We start from the raw sequence: 21,920 nt of genomic DNA, 5'->3' as shown, positions 1-21,920 counted from the left end.
TATTTCTCTCAAGCTTTTATTAATATTTGAGTTTGAGCTTTTTTTATGATGTTCATTGTGTTACACAGAGAAATTAGCCACACAAGTAAATTTGATTGTATTCTCTTTAGCTTTAATCTTTTTTTTTATTATTATTATTGTTAATTATATTATTCTCCCTTATCAGCACTAATGCTAAAAAAGTTACACAAGAACTATCACATGGTTAACTAACTTGTGAGCACATTGGGACATTAAACTAACACTTCACAGAGGTAAAACAAAAACAAACAAAAAAAAAAAAAAAAGAGGGTAAAGAAAAAAATAATCAAAGTAAAAATTTAAAGACAAAAGACAAAATGAACAAGCATTTACAGTCACGCAGCCCTGCTCAACTCTCCACAAAAAAACACATCACTCCTTTTCCTTATTTGGCAACTCTTAGTTCCACTTTCCATCCATTATCCCTTTTTTGGTAGAGGTTCCCATGCCTGATTGAGATTTGACTTCATTCCCATTCAGCATTTATCATCCATCCATCCATTCGTCCAGCTCTACCAGAGTACCAATCAGTCCTAAGCTCAAATCAAAGACCCTCAACTGACTTCACTGTCACTGTCATCAAAATCATCGCTCCTACGCTACTTCATCGAACAGGTTTGGGAAAGGAGAACTAGACATCGTGGGAAAGAAACAGGCAACCTCCAACTGACTCATAAAAATGATACTGCTTTTAAAAAATTAAAAACAAATCAGATGCAAATAATTGAATGCAACGCTGCATCAGAACAGATGTGTACACAGAGGTGACACGCTTCAAAATGCACATGCGCTCCACGGATATTCGTTGGGGTCCAAATGCAAATCCTTTAAAGGTACAGCCAGTCCAACGGCTACACGTCACAGGGCAGTGGTAAGCTTTGTGTAGATTTACTTTAATATTTTAACAATTTCAATGGACTTTAAAATTTAGGAATTGTATTAAAAGGTGCAGCTTCAGCTCATAGCACATCTCATGGCAGAAATACCCCTAACTATACTGTGGGGCTCTTAGTTTTGGCAGTAGCTTAATGACTGCTATACCAGATCAGTTGGTTCATGGTGCAGAAATTAGCTGACTGGTTGTCACTAAAACACAAGAACAAGGCAGGATTTGTTGCCTCTTGTGATTCTGCTTCATCTGACTGCAGCCCTTGTGGCAGCATGTCTTAGTCTGGTGGCAGTGAAGGGGCTGGTTCATTGTCGTTTATAGGTCACAGGGAGTTTTGTTGGTCTCAAAACTGATTACAGACTTCTCTGTGGGACCCTTTTCCCTCTTTGTTTTCTTAATTGTGCTCACGGGATACACACCTTTCCATATACCCCGCGCTTACTTCCTCGAATATACACACACACATACACACACAGACAGACATATCAGCGACGGTCGCATGCAAACACAATTCTCTTGACCCTGTTGCTTGAATAAAGCTGCTTGTTGCAGGAGAGGAGCGTGTGTTCATTTTACCTCACAACGCACATAAACTCAAGTATGCTAGCTGGGTTTGTTAGGAGGTATCCATGCACAGGCAAGGCTAAAAGATTTACAACCCAGATGATAAACACAGTGATCCCTTCTGGCCGTGCTCAGCACTGAAATCTAATATCTATACTAGCATGCTACTCGGTGATGTAATGCTCCTTGGTAAGTAAGACACAAGCATAGATATTAGGCCATGCAGTGCGAGACGGCCAGCAATGTTGGAAGCACTATATAGTGTGCGACTAGTGTTAACAATAGGGTGCTAGCTAGTTACTAAAAAGCACACAAACACCCTCAGTCTCACCTATGCTTACCTGTCAACCATCAAGTTCTCTAAACACTCCACGCAAACAAAACAGCACACACACGTGCGCCCAAAGTCCTCATTAGCAGAATATAAAAGAAAAAAAAAATGTATCCATTCAATATTCACATGGGCTGATACCAGACATGCAACAACTTCAACACAGTTCAGAAGAAGAAGAAGAAAAAAAAACCCCAACTAAACTAGACAGTAAAAGCTACCTGGCCATCTCCTCAAATGCGATGGGGAAAAACAAAACTGTCACTTATAGACGGAGCAAATGGAAGACATAAACAACCTGGCAACAAGGAAGGAGCAGTCACTGTGATGGCTCTCATTGGCTGTCGCCACGTGACGGATCAACCAATCGGTAGCTTCAATCATCCCCTTGGCTGAAGCAGGTTACACATAAGAAAATAAAATCTGATCGACGAAATAAAAACAACAACAAAAACTCATTTGAAAAGTAGTAGACACACACTATTATAAGTATCTCTGCTATAGTATGTATTTTTTTAATCAGTCATTTTAAACTCATTGCGTAATAAGGAGAAACGTGTTACTGTTTTTTTTTTCTTTTGTTTTCTATTTTATTATCATTATCATTAGCTTCAGTATCATCATCAGCAACATAATCATCAGCATCAACAACAATTCCCTTTTCAGAATTATTACTATTGGTTATTGTAAGGTGTGCGCCCTCTACAGGCTGCACTCCAGATCTAAAATTAAAGGGCTCTATTGGCGGATAGAGGCTCCGAAAGAGGGAGGGAGCGAGCACTGCCATTCTTCCCCTACCTCCCCCCCTTTTTTTGATTAATCTCTTATGCCAATACTATTTAGGATCACGGTAGAACAGCCCAATCCACTTTGTTTTCAGATGGAAGGGGGATGAGAGGAGAAGGACTGGAATTATACATGGTGGATAGGTTTCTATCGTCCTCTGAAATTACAGCTTCTATGTCTTCCTCCCTCTGCCTGTCTCTCTATTCCTATTCTGCTCTTGTGGGGAATGACGGGAGTTATTTAGTGACAAATAAGAAACCCATTCGTCTTGTTCCTGCATTATTGTCATGCTTCAGCTTTCCCTTTCTTTCGCCTTTGCCCTCTTCTCTTTCTCACTCTCGCTCTCACTCCTCTCGCTTTCTTTCTGACGTTTTTCTTCAGCAAGACACCTCCATCGTTTGAGAGGGACTGGGAGGCATCTGGCCACCCTGTGAGCCCTGGGACAGGGTGCGAGAGCGGGAGCGGGAGCCATCCATGGAATAAGAGGAGGAGAGGGAGGTGGTGCGGGAGCGGGACAGGCGGGTCATGCAAGACGAAGCCACTGTGGATGACAAAGAAATGGACCGTAAGATTCAATTCATAGACTGGAAACAGTAGAAACAGTATAGAACACATAACAGGAACCTCATGAACAGAAGAGACATTAAGAAGAGAGCATTAATTTTTATTAATTAGTATTCTACCCTTTTCATTCGTAGTCGTTATTTTTCTTACTGTTGACAAATCAAAATACCAACAGCAACAAAGCCTTTGTGCATCTCTCACCAAAGGAATAAGTTATATCAGGGTTTGGATACTTGAAGATGCTTGTTAGTAGGATCGGTTCAATTGATTTTGCTCAAAAGGAAAGAAAATACCATACGATCAGGATATAGACTGAAATGTTTTAGCCATTCTGCACATGACATGGTTGGCAAAATGTGTATTTATGAAATAAAAAGGAGTCAGAAGTATGCAGCACTGTATTATCCATGTAATCTAGACAATATTGTCTAAAAGTGAACTTACTGTAGCCCATGCCCTGGATGAAATACTTGAAAGCCTCAGTCAGTTTAGCAGGCTGCACACACACAAAAAACAACAACACAAGGTCAGTACCTGTGGGTAATACAATGCAATCTGGTGACCCCATGTGGTGGCCAAGGAAAACTGTTCTAATGTAAAAGACTACACAGTTCAGAACAACGACAGCTGCTCGTTTAGTTCCTTCTTACTTTTTAAACCAGAGGTGGTACATGAGTACACATTTTCAAGTACTGCACCTAAGTACACATTTTGGTTAAGTTAATTACTTTTTTAGTGCAAATTCTCTTACACTGGGAGTTTGTCAAACAAATCTCAACTAGTCTTGAAATTTTATGTTATCAACATAAAATAAAATTTATTTTTAGTTTAAAATAAATTTGTTCTCCAAGTGAAGTACTTGTGCTTTTGCATATAAGAAAACTTTAGAGCAACATATACAAGAGCATGTATCATTTGATATTTGTACTTTTAGTTGAGTATTTGAGTTTGTGTTCTTCCAGCAGCATCAGAGATTTTCTACATTAGTTTTGGCAAATGTGGTGCATAGTGTTTGGGATGTGGGTGATGGGATGTTTTTATGTTGCAATGGTTAATCGACAATTTGCTTTGTCAAATATGATACAAGGATTTCAGGATTTGGGCCTTTGGCCCAATTGGCAGATACAGTACAGTATATAAACATGAAAACCATTTATTTCAAGCTAATGCTAATCGTAATTTTGCTTGTTGAAGCATTGATAAACAAGTATCAGATAGACATTGATGTTACCTGAGTCAGCTGAGGGAGACCACCAGCATCAGCCATCTGTGGATGGACAAAATACATGAGAAACAGAGAACGATAAAGAGCGAGAACAGGGAACTCAGTGTCTGTTTACACTAAACATGGCTTAATGAAATAAAAAGACACGAGTCTCCGGTTACCTTTAGGAATGAGGTTGTCGTTGGGTCCAGTTTGCTGTTGCACTCCACCTGACGGCCACAGAAGAGAAAGCAGTAAATCTCTGACATGCTGCCCAACAGCAACAGCAAGCTCTTGATTAATGAAGTGTTGATGTGAATCACAACATATAAGAACACTTTAAAGATGCATCATTCAAGTTCCTATCAAGAGACATTTTAAAGTTAAAGAGAGCAGCTGAAACTTACGGCAGCGTCCTCATAAGGAGCTTGATCACCCACGACCAACATTACTGGACACCTGAGGTTGACCAAAGTAGAGGTTTAGTTTTAGAGAATTCAAGTTTTTTAATGAAGAAAGATATCGAATATATAAACATAGATAAAGTTTAGAGGGTACTTACTTGAAAGTGCTGCTTCGGTCAATGTTTAAGTCTCTGCGACTGGTGGGAAAAAAAAAAGTTATGTTAGTGGTGGCTTGATGTGCATGAATGTATTTGTGTTAATGTAATGAAATCAGTAGGTGTGTTTACCCTTGGTAAGTCTTCCAGAAGAGCTCTACGTTGGCCAGATTAGAAGATTTGGAGATACGCTCTCTGTGAGACTGCACTAGATCTGTGTTTGCTGACAGCTCCTCCTGTGAGGTAAAACAGAAACAAAACACTTAAACAGTGATGCAACATACTATTTGTTGATGTTATGCAAAAATACAAAGTATATGTTATTATGATTTTTATGATTATTTAAAGTCCTTGTACCTGACTGAAAAGGTGGGTCATGATCTGATCTGTGAGGGAGGATGTTACAGAGCTCAGCTAGAAAGACAGAGCGAGACAGAAATCAATAGTTTAGTTCAGTAGTAAGAGATTGTCCATCTTTTAATACAATAAGCAACGACATAATCGATACCACTCAGACCATACATATAGTCACAACAGTTCAATCCCACAGCTAAATTTAAATTGATGAGGAACTTGTATTAGGACTAACTAGATTAACACACAACAAGCTTCCCCGTGTACAAGACAATGCAGTCCAGACTCGTAACGAAGGAAGTAGGAAAGGAAGAAAGACAAAGGAAACAAACATACCTTCTGAGCGGCCCAGTCTATCCATCCACGGGCGTTAATGTCGATGTTAATCAGAACAAGACCCTCCACTGAATCTGGGTTTGCAAGCTGAGAGGAAGCAACAAGGGGACAAATGTGAAACGTGACAATAAATGATACAGATTAAAGTGATGTGAAATCTCAAAAATCATGAATATAAAAAAGGACAAGTTAAGGATGCAATACTTAGAATAAAGACTTTTTTTATTATTAATACTGTATCATTATACAGTTTATGCTCCTCACTACAGGACACTACTGTCGTCAAGCAAAAAATCCTCAACGTGCTAATAAAGAGAGAGAAATGTCAGCACACTGCAGGAGGCCTTCCATAAACGATGACACTCACTGTGAACTTGGAGAGAATATAGGCTCCTGCTCCCACACCCACTCCAATTACGGTACGGAAGCTGACGGAAAGAACAGAAACACATTTATACAGCACATGAATAGTGACTACGGCATGTACCACATTTACGTTTGAGAAGAATGTTAGAACGCTGCTCACTGGTTGAGTTTAACCTGAGTGGGTGGATTATATTCATTTTCCCCAGGAGACAACGCTATGAGTTACTGAACATTCTTGTTCAAATGTAAAAGTTACAGTAGAAGACTGCTTAAATTTCAGCAGATAGGTCGACTATCTGCTCTATGAATTATTATTATTATTTTTTTTTCAAGTTGATTCTGCAGCAACATTTGTGAAACAGGTGTCTTCCATGTATAGTGACAGAAGACGAGGCTGATGGGTAATGTATGATTAAACAGGATTTGTCAGGAATGAAAGTGAAATAACTGATGACCTCAAAAATCCTGTAATTGTATGTTGGGTGTAATTATTCTCCACTCTACAGTCTATGTACTACACAGTGTACTACTTTACTTCCCTATACCGTTTGACATCAGCAGAGTTTGCTTATTCTCTAACTACTGCATCAAAAACAACAACACATCTGATCATATCAGTGACCACATCTGTCCTGAACAACATGGATACATGGACTTAATGATTGTGTGTGTGCCAAATGAAATTCTGCCCGTGTTCACGTCAAAACAAATGAGGTTAACTCACTTGAAAAACTGCAGGACAGCAGGGATCATCTCTGCAATGGTCTCCATGGATGGATACTGGTAGCTACGGCAGACAGCACAAATCAACTCAATCGTATAAAGCATTGTAATGTGAAAACACAAAGATGCATGTGAACATCCAGTTTTCTATTGTTCGGTGTAAATTAAATCCCACATGCAGTAGCCTGGAACCTGTGGAATCCACAGGGATTTAAAATGAGATGCGAAAGAAAATGAGCTTCAATTTCAAGAATCAGCGGCAGGAGCTAAGGGTCAGAGTCAAGATGCTGTGACAATACGTGCGTGAAAATCCTGCTGAGCCCCTAAAATAATCACACGAGGACGAGACGTGATAGACACGTGGGAGAAGGAAGAATTGGGTAGTGTGGAGAGAGAGAGAAAAGGACGGATTTTCCTTAAACCTCTGACAAGAGCGTATTAGAGACCGGAGAGGAGGGAGATGTGGGAGATGGGAAGTATTTTTGGTAGAGATTAGGTTTAAGTCCAGCACAGAAGATTGTTTCCATTTCTGAGAAATTTACTTCAAGGCTACTGCAGGAGACTGAGGATGTCATACAGTAAATGTCGTACCCTGCAGGGTAGGCTGCAGTCCCCTCCTCTTGTCCTGGTGCATCGATGTGAATCAGGGTGAAATTCTTGACAATCTCCTGCATTTCCTCGAACTTAAACAGAGGGGAGAAGCAGCTCTTACCTAAAAGAAGGAGAAGTAATTATGGGAGGGGGAGAAAAAAAAAGGTCACAAACTAGTGAAACGTTGTGTGACTCAGAGCTGACAAAGAGTTGAACAACAAAAGGGCTACTCACTGTCCAGACCCACGTCATGGAAGGTGAGGATAGCAGGTCTACGGCTGGTTCGCGAGCCATGGAGGGTCACGTGCAGAACACCGTATGGAGTCTCAACACTGTGCTCCTGAAGAGAGAGGCACAGCGACTCCTGCTTTAATTTTATTCCAAAACAGTGTTTAGACTGGCAGCTACTTGGTGAAGAAATACGCCGCTCTGCTGTATTGTATTATATCCTAATGTCTGAAATCTTACTTTTATTGGAGTGTCAATATCTGGTTAGGCTGTATTTCTGCAAATTGGTATTGATCTGGAGCCAGCACGCACTGTAATGTAATTTTAATGAACACTTGTATTTGCATTTGTTTCTTCAAAGAGCTTTCCAGATGAAATGCACTAATATAAAAGTGAGATTATAATGTAAAAAGGGGAAGAAGTTGTTTTATAAACAATTAAGTAAGTTGTCTTATAATTGCTGTGGTGCAATACACGTCTCCATCGTACATTCACTGCTATCAACTTAAACCTTATGCGACGGATACACCCAAAGTGCCTCAGTCGTGCTTTTGCTATGCTATACGCATGTGAACATAAGGTATAAGGTTTGTTTTCTTGTGTCTACAGGCATTACTCAGGCTCTGGGCGTGTTGGATGTGTAGACACACATACGAAGGGGGACGAAGGCCGTTGCTAACGTTGCGTTTTCTTTGAGCACACTGTGTTAGTCATCATGACCCATTTGAGATCACCGATTTATGTAAACATTAATTAAATAAATAAATAGTGGTGGTGAGTGCCTACATTAACACAAAAATCAAACGTAAAGATCCATTATAAGAAAATTTCGGGTTTTTTCGCAATTTCGTAATTGAAAATGATCTGAAACTATTTCATTAGAGTCCCAGAACGAAAATATAAACCTGTGACTGTATCATACATATTACTTGCTCACCATATCATGCAATCATTATCTTGAGCCAACAAATCTGACACTGTAAACACATGTGAGAGGTCTCACCTGTCCTTGGTCCAGGAGTATCCTAGCAGCCAGTTCAGCATCCTGTGAGAAAAAAGGGAATGAAGACCAATTAGAACAAGCTGTTCTGGTGATTTACACAGGTGGACACTGTCACAGTGTTTATTGATATGACTGAACAGGGAGGAATGACAAGAGGTAAAGTGTTCTGTTAGGTCTCTCCAAAAAACAAAAGCAAAGAAAAACAAAACAAAAAAACAAAACTTAAAAGTTGAAACTGTGGATTCTGACACACTCTTGGTTTTTACTTTTTGCTTTTCAAAGAATCTGAAGTGGGGCATTAGAATGAATTGGGGTTTTATTCCTGGTGTACAAATGAAAACAAAAGGCACATGAGAAAGAAAATTCTCAGCTCTTTGTTCTTTCATGTTAATTGAGGCCTTGCTTTCTAATTAACACCCACACAGTCAGGATGGGTGGCGTGACACTCCTAATAAAGCATTACAGCTCCGCTTCCGAGGAGCAGCTGGTTATTGGACGCTCAGGATTATATGGAGGAAGTCTGTCAGTGGGAGGTTTTAATGTTGTTCATTCGCAACCCTGGATCCAGTTACTCAGCTAATGAATTACTAGCATCACAAGCTTTGAACTGAGCAGTCTGGGTAGTTGAAGTGGAGGTGGGCGTCATGGTGGAGGAGAAATGGGGAAGCCTGGAGGTTTGGTGACTGGGTGGTGGCATTTGTTGACAGTAACAAAAGAAGGAAATCAGCTTTACATGTTGTCTTTTCACGGTCTTTAAAGCTACACTACAGCTACATTAAGGTAGGCGAGAGCTCAGTTATATCACACAAAAAACACATGGCAGATGTTTGGCTGATATAAATGAAAGTAAACTATGGTTGTGTCACTTTGTGTCGCTGTGCTGTTGTTTTTGTTTTTAGTGTTGTATTTTCTCATTGGCTCAGCAGGTGTCAGCAGCGAGCGACAGACTGCTCTGAAGGGCTGCATCTGCACGGCAACATCAGCACAGAGCAGAGGAGCTGCTCTCGTTCCCTCGAGGCTTTGACGTCAACCCAGCAGACTGAGCCAGTGCTGCAGCTGTGCACGCACGCACACACACACACACACACACACACACACACACGTAGGCTTTACTCAGACTCGGACGTGCACACACTCACATTCATGCACATTTGCACTGTAAGTGTAGAAATGCTACCACACAAACCAGCCCTTGTTTTTCTGTCCCCTGGGACAAAGACACATGACCACACATTTTGCTGTTCATCTGTGGTTTCAGATCATGCATGTAACTCACACACGTTACGCACACAACAGCGAAATGTCTTCTTCTCCATGCTCAGGCTCTATGCGCACATAGGCCGTGCAGAAATAAGTGTGTGTACATGCTTCATGTCTGACCTTGACGGTGTCAGCCTGTCCCGTGAGTAACGGCTTGTCCTCTGTGATGGCGATCTCCTGCATTTCTGTTGTCATGGTGTCGCCTCCTGTACAGGTAAAACAAACCGGAGCATGAAATCTGTTGACTCCAGCTTCTGTACTGTAACAATTCATACATCTCATCATTTACTGTCATCTTTACACAAACACTCTGAGACTCTGTGGTGCACACACAGATGCCAACGAATGTGAATGTCGATGATGCACACGCACAAGGAGATTAAATACTGCTGGTAGCTGTTTTCCTCTGGGTGTTTGTTTGGGCCATGGGACCTTATGAAAGTTAATTAGTGATTAGTGCCAGTAGAGATGAGCAGCGGAGGACTGTGGGACAGAGATGGGAAGAGGTAGAGGAGAAGATGGGTGGATAAGTCGATGGCATCTTCAATTGATATGATCTATACAACACACAGATGATGGAATGGGTTTCAGAGTATGCTACAAATCATTACTTAACTATGACATTCACCGTGGAATTGAAGAGAGGAAATACTAAGAAAAGCTGCAACACGTTGAGAGGGACATGGCGGTAATAAGCAGCTGAAGGGAGACTGTGACAAACAAGCGGCTGATAAGGAGGAAATGAAGGGAAGAAAACTTTGTATTACATTACTTTTATCTGAGAAAAGCTAGTGGACCATGCTACTTATTTTCACACATCGTCCCAGCTTCACAGCCACAGTGTGTGTTAGGTGTTAGGGTGAGTGCACCGCAGCAGCTTGGAGCTAAATGCTGTGCCCGAGGGCATCACAAAAGGTGGTTGTTCAAAGAGGTAGAGCTGAGTTAATTTTATTCCCCGACATCGATCTCTTCACTTCTTCTGGGAATTCAAAGTGACGACTACAACAGCAGATAATGGTATGTACATGGTGCTGCTGTAGCTTTTAATAAAGCAAATTAAAAGAGATCAGTTTTTACTTCGAATGGAGTTACAACATTTTTATTCACCATTTATAAAGTACTCATCAAACTGTAAGCAGACTACTCACTCACTCAGGTTGATGTTATAACTTTGAGACACTCAGATGGAACAAGGAAAATGACACAAGGCCCTACTTTATGTTTAATTTCATTTTTAATCACAGCCTAACCTAAATGATAACCAAACCAATGGATACCCAAACACATAGTGTGTGTTTTGTTTTTGTTCACCAGTACACACACAGCTCAACCAATTGAAACTGTGGATGTTGTGAAGCATCTAGATTACTTAGGGAGCCATTTTTTGTTTTTATAACAGTAGGGGGGCTACACATGCGCACAAGAAATTAGAACAGTAGACAGCTGTTGTTTTCAAATTCATCATCCTTTCTATTTTACTGTGATTACAATACGTTTTCTCATTTTCTTAATGTTGCATTTGTCTTTTATTGTGCTATTATTTGTCTCTGTGCCATGTTTTCATTGCATTCCCATGCAGGCAGTGAACATAACACACATCAGATCTGAATCTGCATCAGCAATGCAACCAATCCAAGTGCTATTTTAGGAACTGAATTGTCACACAACAGCATTTTTACTTTTGTTTTCAGCACGTCTTAAGGCAGGAAGGGAATAATAAAAGTGAACAAGCGTAGGTTGTCAGTGTGTCTACCTGACAGCATTACGTTTGATCTGACATTTAAACCTGAAGTATGGGACCTGTGCCCGTGCACATATCCTGCACGCATGAACCAATGACTGTATTGTATCTTCAGATGTTGTATTACATCAGAGGGGGGAACGTGTTGGCGTGTGTGTTTGCGTGCATGTGCATGAGTGTGTGCACTCATCAGAAAATGAACTGCTGCCCCAGGGGGCCTATGTCTCTCTGGGTCTCAAACGGAAATGATTAGTCACCGAAGCAACCCCCACCAGCACACACACACGCACCAACACAAACACAAGCACATGCTTACTGTGTTCGTTGCATGTCCTCCATCTCTCCTGGCCTCCCTCTACATCCATCTACTTCTTAGTCCTTTTTAACTCTACCCCATCCCTCTTCAATAATTTACAGTTCCTTTAAATCTCTGCTAGTGTCTCTTTTTTCACTCAATGTCAAATTCAAACTACAAAGCACTCTGCAGACAGGAAGCCTCCACTAACCTATTTTCCAACTTGCTGCTTAAGTAGCACATCTTTTTGTTTTGTTTGGCTTCTTCAGGGAACAGTTTCCAGAAAAAAGCAGCATGTGATCAAAGGACTGACACATAATTTTGTCTAAAACCAAAATTTTTTAATAAAATATATAAAATAAAAAACAGAGCCTGGCTGTAGTTTAGACATGCATGGAAGTCATACTGTATATAAGTCGTAGTTGAATCTGGGTCAGCCTCCAGAAATAATGAGCCAATCAATCATAATCTAAATCACACTCACTTTGTCAACTAACTAAACCTACTACTTTTGAAGCAATTAACATGAAAATAATTAACTTGAATTATCTGAACTGTTTTGTTTGATTGGCGGAAACAAGTGAGAGCAAAAAAGTGAGATCATTGCATATATATATATATATATATATATATATATATATATATATATATATATATATATATATATATATATATATATATATATATATATATATATATATGATTGTGACATTTATACACAATTAATCAACTAAATCACTTGATAAAATAATCACACAGCCTCAGGATTCTCATTATGCTCAGCAAGCTCAATGTTTCAGGATCTTCATCAAAATTAATAATCCCAATCCCAGTTACACACGGCAACAAAAATGTTACTTCCTTACCACCCTTACCCCTCTCTGCACCCTGTCCCAGCAGACTGATCAAGCTTGTTTTTAGACAGTGGATTTGGACTTTGGTCTTTGGGACATGTTGGCTTCACTGAAGTAAATATGCCTTCAGTATCTAGCACATTCAGATCTAGAGCTGGTGGGACACTGCAGCAGGTGCGGGCCGTCTGATGACAAATATGCTTAAACCAGACCACTCTGGTTGACTGTCAGTCTCTCTCTGAAACTGTAGATGCTGTGCTCCTTCAGGACTATTTTTATATATCTGACAGGTTCTGAAATGACTGCGGAGTGGATCTGCTGGCATGCCCCTCTCTGTATATTAATAGATCTCTGGTATTGCTCCATTTGGATGTCTGAAAAGGTTCTTGTGCAACAGGATCTCTGTATTCTAGCATTTCTGCATTTACTATACAAAATACCAGGAAACTACACTTCATATGTCCATATATGTGATTTTTGTTTTTAGCTACTCTTAGCTTCAGTGGAAAATAGCAGATCTTCTATAACGACAACACAAATATTAACACAGATAATACATGCTAGTGCTAGTTGCAATAATTAATATGGAAAATTATATAATTTCCTTGTGGCTCATTAGTGAAATCAACACCATAGACATTATAACAAAGCACTGTGTTAGTAGTTTATGTCACTACTACTGTGATTCATAAACGTCACTTAGTCTGAGCAAAGTGGGAACCTAACAAGCCGATGCAGGTCATTAGCTGGAGATGGATCACTGTGGAGGACATATCTCGGGGCGTCCCTGTCCACTGTTTCTCAAACATGAGACGCTACTTGGATGTGTAGTGAAACGTCCAGTTTCTATCGCTCCACTTCCACATAACCTCACCTGGATGATTATTAGTCTTCATCAAAACGCGTTCCCGATGCTCTAAAACTCTAATTAGCTTAACTCCCCCCATCGTCCATCTTTCTTTCTCTCCGCCTCAATCTGAGTCAGAGTGTTTTAGAGCGTGTAATAACTGCTAAACTGCACAGGAGGCACCGTCTGTCGCCATGGAAAGAGAAACAGAGAGATGGAGAGAAAAAAAGACAGATTTACATGGAGAGCAAAGAAGCAGGACGGCAAAAAAAAGGGAAGATAAAGTGTTGTTAGCTGAGAAATGGATAAATAAATAAAAAAAAGCCTCTCGTTTGCTTCTAGTCTGCTTCCCCATCTCAGTTGTCAGATAACAGTTGTTCAGTTCAGCTGTTGCACCAAACAGGTTTCATGTCTCAGATATCAGGCAGCGTTGCATAATTGCTCCAGCTAAATTAATCCAAACGGGTTTTATGTTCATTCACCATCATACAGAGAAATGGCATTCAAGTCATCCACCGTTCATCCTCATTCCAACATGTCACAATCTGTTTTTGTCAGTCCGCCCTGCTTTACTCTAACCCCCCACCCCCCACCAATCCTACACTCTCCTGCTCTGTCACTGACTCCATCTCTTCTTCATCTGATGAAATGCAATGTCACCACGCAGTGACACTGGATTCAGGCTGCCAACAGCTACACGTAAGACTGTGAGCCGCAGGTCCCGTGATAGGTGAAGTTTCAGACCTGTGGTTAAATTGTGAGGTTGATTTTAAATAGAGAGAGAGAGTGAGAGCAGTTATCGTGCACATACAACAAAACAATAATAAAGTCAGACGTGATTAGTGAACTAATAAATGCCACTTTCTAGGAAGGTATATTAAAAAAAACATTGTCTAAACAGACCATTAACACTACGTGGTATCAAAAATGAGGGCCAGATGTGACTATTCCTCGTTTTATCCCATGAAGTGCGTCATAGCGGAAGAGGACTGCCGACAATGCTCTGATAAAAAGAGCATGTCTGATTTGTTTGTGCAGTCTGATCTTGCTATTAAATTATCAGGCTTTTTGGGTTTTGTTTTTTTCCTACTTCATAATCGTTGATCCAGACCTCACTTACAGCACTTTCACTACCACCATATAAGAATATCTTGGATCTCACCAGAAGAGCTTCAGTGCTCCTTGGCATTAATCTACAAGTCTCCGGACTATATTGAAGGGCATAGAACAATCTAGACAATCCCCCAGCTGGTGTTTTAATGATGGTGGTGGAGGGCACTGTCTAACACGTCAGTTAAATTGGGTTGAAATCTATAAAATCACAATCTATGTAAAGGCTATAGCATATGATTTACATTATTTTTATACTCGATCAGAGTGGTTATCACTCAGAAGGTGATCAGTGAGAACACCTTTGCATTCATTTGCAGTGACTCTTCTCTCTAAGTGGACCCTTTATAATATTAAAAAACATATTAAGACTATGTTTGTTTTGTAAGTATGAAAATATTGTATGTTCATATTAATTTCAGGAAATATCCATAGCATTAACTTCTCTAAATCCTCCTCTCGCCTTTTCCTGTCTACTTGGCTTTTATATATTACCTAACTACCAGGCAGCGATCCAGATGGAAACCCTACAAGCGTAACTAGTGTTACACACTCATTCTGATAATGTGTGACAAAGTTCAGCGTGTTTTGAAGCAATGCAGGTGCTGAGTGACTCACACACACACATTGTCTCCTCGGGGCAGCCTTACTTCAGACAAACCTGAGCCTTTAAATCCAGGGGTTTAATTCACTGGATGAGTAAAGTGTCACCACTTGTCATCATATTTATTATTTTATTATTATTTGAACAGTTTCTTACATAAAATTCCAACTATTTTTTTTACATTGATAAATAACAATATTTACGGTGATGGAAGATTTTACCCATGTTGCCTCCCGTTCCTGCAGACTGTTTTGACTTTTCCTATATCTCAAATGATCTGCTTTCTGTCGGCACTTTTCAGATATTTTCTTGCCTGCTGCTTTTGACATATAACTTATGAGAACATGTGTTATCAAGGGGAACATCTGCAGAGAATCGAGGTTGAGAACTTTCTGAACAGACTGAGTAAAAGCACAGCAGGGTTCAGCAAGGTTGCTGTTTTTGGTCCAAGGTCAGGTTAAGTCTTTTCTGCTTTACATTTAAATTACATTGATCCTCCTACACGCAGCAACTCATGAAGGCTGTGGCTGTTATGGGAAATTAGTCAGTGCATTTCTACAAGTGATGGTCCAGCACTGCAAGAGAAAAACAGCCTAGATGTCAAACCTTGTATTTCTACCAAACAGAAGAAGATGTTCATTTCGTAATGTCTTACTGAGCAAAAAAAAAAAAAAAAGAAAGAAAAAACAAAAGCTCAAGAAAGACATAAAAGGGCTTCAACTTCAAATTCCACCTGTATTTTCTTTCATCAGCCACAAGATTCCTGTTCGCGGAGCTCATATAACAAGCTGTAGTCACAAAAGAAAACTTTCTCTCGCTCCATCTGCCCTCTTCCTCTTTATTTTAATCCCATTCTCTCGTTTTCACAGCTCTGCACTCTTCTCTCTCCATCTTTTGTCACGCTGCTGACTTTTCATTCGCGTCTCTCTCGATTCCTGCCAGTCATTGCTCCTCGCCCTCTATCTCGCTGCATGCTTTTGTCTCGTTTCTTCCATCCTCTTTCTGTCGACACCTCTTTCTTTTTCTCCACTCAGCAGCAAGTGAAGAGGAAAAATTAGAAAACAGTTCTGCTGGTAGAGCCCATTCTTTCATTAGGCCTCTGTCTCCTTCTGTCCTGCTGGCTGTATTTGCAGCTCTGAACAAAGAGACGGGTGCAGACACTGAGATACATGCGTTCAGACGCATACTGTAAACAGTGTGCTGAAGTAGGACACTGAGCATTAAGGTCACCTATATTGAGATAGTAGGCCGAAATACTGAAAGGTTAAACCTGTGGCATTTGTGAGACACGCACAGCTGCTTCAACATGTGAAGGCATCAGTGTCGAGGTTTTAAGCTGCACATCATGAGAGGGTGGTGGAATACCATACCTTTGAGTTGAAATATGATAGAGGTGGGATATGACAGCAAATATTTGAGCAAACAGAAAGCTCACAAAGGCTGAAAAGGGCGGTTCTGTTGCAATGCACAATACACAAATATCACTTGAGTGACAATAGACAGCAGGGAAATGTGCAAGAATGCGATCACCTCGTATGACACACACACACATTCATTCCCACAGTGGAGAGACCCAGGTGTTGACGACGTAAACAGTCTCAGAACTGAATCTGTTCTCTGTCCTGAAGCAATTCTTGTTAGGCTGCAGTATTTCACTGCTGTTACACCTGGGTACCACTAAGACAGTTTTATATGCCCTGCACACTGCGGCTCTGCATAGACTGTGCTGAGGCTGGATTTTCTTCCTTATAATTCAGCAGTCATATATGCATGCTGCGTGATAGACCTGGGGATCCATTCTGCAATGAAGCTTTTCATGCTTCCTAAAGCACTTCTGCCTTTGTGCTTAGTCACAAAAGGATATTGGTCACTGGAGATGTGGACAGGTACTAAAGCACTGAGCATCAGTTCCTGAGGCTCTTTCATTCCATACAAATACATAGAAACACGGGGAAACATCTCGCCTAGCTCTGTGGAAAAGCTAGCACAACCTGCTGGAACATGCACCGCTAAAGCACCCCGTGTCTTTTTTAAGCTGCACAAAACAACTAAGTTTAAAATGTCAGCTTGAGGTTTTAAAGTCAAAGATGCTTTACATCTTGCATGTAATGAAGGAATGAAACGTCCTTGGCAGAAGCAAAGCAAGCCTCACACAAATCTGTTACACTATCCAGGACAGCCAGACAAGGAGCAAGCAGACAAAGATGAATCTGTCATTATAAGAACGATAAAACAGCATAAACAAGACTTTCTCTATCTGTGTCACTTTGCACCCTCAGAAGCTGAAAAAACATTCCAGCACTTTTAAATCTGGCAGTAATAACATTTAAAGTCAGCAATTGTATTATCTATATATTCTGCATTACTGTAACCAAGTGATGCTTTTATACAGTATGTCTGTAGACACAGATGAGGATTATGAAGTGTAGTGGCATCACAACCTTTGTTAGACAACGTGGTGAGTTTGCGATACGTGTTTTGAAATAGGATTTTCACACAATGATCACATGTCACTTGCAGATATGATTCCATTTGTCAACAAAAAGGCAAACCTCACTCTCAGTAGGGGCTAATAAAATACACTGCAGCTTAAATCAACAGCAGCTACTGCATATTTCGAAGCTTTTCAGTGAGGTCTGTTGCTAGGTCTGCTGGGCAAAACAGAGTCCGAGAGCAGAAAATGAGCAACAAATGTCTGGAGAGGAAAAACAGCACAACAGCAGCCACCATGGAGACCCAGAGAGGAGCCAAAGCTCTCCTCGTCTCCTCGCTGAGCCAAGCCTTTGCTCGCTCACCCCCCTCCAAAGCTCCTGTGCTGCTTCCCACGGCGTTGGATGGGCACACGTTGATCACCTTGGCTCTCAAAAACACGCGCACACACACACAAACAAATTAAAGAGCAGCTTAGAAAAGCCTGTTGGGCCCCTTGTCTCTTCAAATCCTCTATCGTCCATAATTCAGCGGTTCAGCCCAGTTCTTCTGTTCTTTTTAAAGCTGCCTATTCGTCCCTCCATCATGATCTCACCTCCACTCAGGCATCCAGTCTCTCTTACTTGAAGGGTGACACTAGCATCTGACAAAGGTTATTCACCTTGAGGGCAGATAATCTGTCACATCTTAATAACTTAGATTATTTTAAAAGTATATTAGAGTTTTCGTTTTGTTGCTGCATAATCAGTATCTGTGCCTCTGTGACTCACAAGAACAATATTAACTGCGTCATCAGTTGAATCATAAATCTTTTCTGTTTTACATCATTGTGCTATTACATGATCACCATGTCGCCATTACGTCAGGCCAAACAGTATGCTTTTGTTTTAAAGACAAGTGAAAAGAAAAGAATTTTTCCGAGTGATGTTACTAATGTTCTCCTTCAATATTCAGTAATAACACTCATTTTGTACTTAATTCAATGGCAACCATGTGCGGTACACACAGGCACTTCCAAGAAGTCTCTTGAACAGAACAGAGGAACAAATGGTCTGAATGATAATGAACAACTGTGTTTGTTGTTTACTGCCCTGTTCTCTCTGTTTATGTATGAAATTCAAATTATTTTTTCCTTCCAGCGATGCTCACCCATCTAATGGCAGTCATGGCAGACAAAGGGAGGCATGACGTGAACCAGATTTTACTTTGACTTATTATGCGACAGTGGTTCATTCTGTTGAAGTCAGATATGAGCGTCAGCTACAGGAAGGAAAAAAAAAAGAGGGAGACAGCTGAATCGATTGTTTCGATTTAGGTCGTAGGGGAGCACATGATCCCAGAGACACAGAGACCCATGCAGCCACACACACACACACACTCATGTATACTAATTGACCTTCAAGCTTAGGTAAATTGATATGTTGAAGCCATTGTCTAAGAGCTGATAGAGATAAATGGCCTGATGATGTTGAACTGATTGCAGCTGCAGCCAGAACGACCTTTCTTAAGGTAGTAACTCCCAAATCATCCAGCACTCACCCGAAAATACCACAACACATACATGGTAGACTGTCCACATACATGGACATGTATGTCCAATGCTTTTTATAGTTTACAGCTTTAAATTAGGTTGGGAAAAAGTTATCTCTACTTTTTAATCTCATTCACCCAAGCTTTCTCTTATCAGCAGCGCCAGGGCAGCTGGGGGGCTACATAAAAAGTATGTGGACAGTCTAATACTATACTTGTATGTGATCTCATGCCACCACCACAGATGTTAATCTGCTGCTTTAACATCCTCCACTCCTCTGGGTGGGTTTTCCATGCTATGTTGGAACCTGGCTGTAGGGATTTGTTCCCAGAGTCCTGCACTGTGTCGGACACTGAGAGATAAACCACAAAAATAGTTTGTAAAAAAAAATAATTATGAATGGGACATCGAGTCATACAAGTCCTATTCACAGCCTACAACCTGGATGAATGACTACACTGTGGACGACCTCGTGGTTTTAATATGGCGGTGGGCAGGAAAACTGTAATGTTTGATAGCCGCAGGCTGGTTAGAGTTCCTGTGTTTAACTAAACACTCTCTTGTTTGCTCCCATTTAGCAACAAAAGAATCAGCAAGGTCGGCCACAGGTGTTGAGCGATAAGACCTGGCTCACAGTTCATGATCTACTTCATTGTAAAGGCGTTCATGAATCTGGACAAGCCTGTCACGTTCGTTCACACCAAATTCAGAAGACCATTAATTTATGGACCTGGTTTTGTGCTGAAACTCTAAAGGACTTCAAACTGGTGATATGTACTTTGTTCGCACCTCCTCTACCTCTGTAACCAAGCTGATGGTTATGAGAGGAAACCTCATCCTGCTTCATAAAACAACAGTATTAGAGCAGTCAGTATTATTATTAGTTATTGCAGAAGCTGCTGCAGAAACATTAAACATTACAAATTGATGTCTAACAGCTGCTGTTATAATCTCAGATATGAACATTTAATGAGGGGAGTACCACGGTGGTTGATTATGCAGATAAATTAAAAACCAATGAATAAATAAAGCATTAGATGTCCAAACTCCAAGGCTAACAGGACACCAAGTATATCCCCCTCATTAGTGTAATGTCTGATTGTCAGCTTAGAGCAGAGAAATGAAGCAACATGGAGGAATGATTATGAGTTACTGCTGCAGCACAGCACCAAATTGAATTGATTATTATATTCTCCAAACAGTTACTGATGGCTTTTTGAACTCCCATACTGGAAAATCTGCAAGTACTAATGAGTGAATGTCTCTCCCTGCTCAACTTATTAAAAGGCTAATTGATTAAGTTGTGTGTGGCACAAAACCTGGCATCTCTGGGTATACAAAGTCTTGCTATTTCCAAATTTGAAACAGGTTTCACGAGGACTGTGCTGACAGCTGATTCACATGGCTGCATGCCACATTCAACTGAGGAAATACCATTACTCTACTTGAACTAGTGTCTGTCCTGAGTGCCATTTATCCTGATTAGGACTCGCATGTTCCATTTTCAGATCAATATTTGGTTTAGTTTTGCTTCCAGATCTGTTGCTAGGAGATCTGGATGAAACCGGTGCTGAAAGTTTTCACTTTTTATGAAATATAGATGCACTTCACACATTCATTTTTGCCAAGAAATCCAGTCAGCTGAGTGAAACATACTTATACTAGAAAGTACATCCAGAGTTTTTAACTTGTCTTTTGTTTTTATTGAGTCTGTTGAACTGAACTTGGTGATGATGGTGGCTTAAACACTTCTTCAGGTAGCTGTTTTCTGGTTGTTATATATTTATCCACTGCAGTCCTACAGATATTTCTTCAGCAGATCATCACCATCATGGCTCCAGGTCCCAGTTGCTAGGAGATCTGTGACACAACTGCAGACAATGCACTGTACACAAATACACTTCACATGGATATTGTCCACAGCAGCAGGGGATGGATGATTCCCCTTCTAACATGTTTGTGCTGTTTATTTTCTGCCCCACTCAGCTCTTCCTCTGCCCGTGGATCTATTGACAAACATTATGTAACTGTGCGCTGTTTAATGCTCACTTGGAGAAAAACACACTCACACACACAATGAACCATTGCATCTGACAGCACCAGACTGGATGCACATTTGGACACATTTAGGTCACTTCTATTCCAAATCACAGTGACAGAGTGTAACATTTGCACAGTTCATTTATTGTTAAGAAAAAAAACCTTACACACAATACATCTGCCCACTCTACTCCACACATCCAACCTGAGAAATATGAATGGAGTTTGGGCTGAGCATTTGTCTATAAATAGGATGTTGTGAAGGGTTGTTTGGACTCGTGGGAACAGACAGGGCATTGTGCTGCCTGGCCTATCTGTATCTGGCCTCTAGCCATCAGGCAAAGGACTGAGCTGTCTCCCCACAAACACACACACTTCCAGTGGCCTAGATGCTAGCATAAGAAGACCGCTGTAATCTCATACACCCACACAGCATAAAATCCATATGCAGTGACCCAGATGCTGAGACCGCTATGCTCACATACACCTACACAAAATCTAAAAAATAAAAATCAATATATAAATATATAAATCTTTTTTGTACAAAACCAGACTAATATGCACAACACACTATCACTAGCCAAGACTCTGATGATAACATTTCAGATGAGAAACACAGAATCTTATTCAGACTAGACAGATCTCAAACACCTACACAGTGAGCGTTGTTCCACACTATCTCAGTCATC

The 21,920-nt window shown here is 40.5% G+C and overlaps 1 protein-coding gene across 2 annotated transcripts in view; it reads right to left on the bottom strand.

Annotated features, from left to right (window-relative positions):
- The window catches only part of ndrg2 (NDRG family member 2), a 29,089-nt gene continuing 7,169 nt past the window's right edge, over positions 1-21,920 (bottom strand). For both annotated transcript variants that reach the window (XM_026353467.1, XM_026353466.1), the window contains exons 2-16: positions 9,900-9,985; positions 8,520-8,561; positions 7,523-7,628; positions 7,289-7,409; positions 6,699-6,761; positions 5,976-6,036; positions 5,609-5,695; positions 5,276-5,332; positions 5,051-5,154; positions 4,922-4,960; positions 4,767-4,818; positions 4,542-4,589; positions 4,387-4,422; positions 3,600-3,651; positions 1-3,132 (exon numbers count right to left, since the gene is read on the bottom strand). In XM_026353467.1, the coding sequence (XP_026209252.1) occupies positions 2,969-3,132; positions 3,600-3,651; positions 4,387-4,422; positions 4,542-4,589; positions 4,767-4,818; positions 4,922-4,960; positions 5,051-5,154; positions 5,276-5,332; positions 5,609-5,695; positions 5,976-6,036; positions 6,699-6,761; positions 7,289-7,409; positions 7,523-7,628; positions 8,520-8,561; positions 9,900-9,974 (1,107 nt within the window). In that variant the 5' untranslated portion in view covers positions 9,975-9,985 and the 3' untranslated portion in view covers positions 1-2,968. The remainder of the gene's footprint in view (positions 3,133-3,599; positions 3,652-4,386; positions 4,423-4,541; positions 4,590-4,766; positions 4,819-4,921; positions 4,961-5,050; positions 5,155-5,275; positions 5,333-5,608; positions 5,696-5,975; positions 6,037-6,698; positions 6,762-7,288; positions 7,410-7,522; positions 7,629-8,519; positions 8,562-9,899; positions 9,986-21,920) is intronic.

This window comes from Anabas testudineus, chromosome 18 (genome assembly GCF_900324465.2).
Source record: "Anabas testudineus chromosome 18, fAnaTes1.2, whole genome shotgun sequence".
NCBI lineage: Eukaryota > Metazoa > Chordata > Actinopteri > Anabantiformes > Anabantidae > Anabas > Anabas testudineus.
Note: the sequence above shows the minus strand (reverse complement) of the source record. Positions and strands in the feature narration are given on the sequence as shown.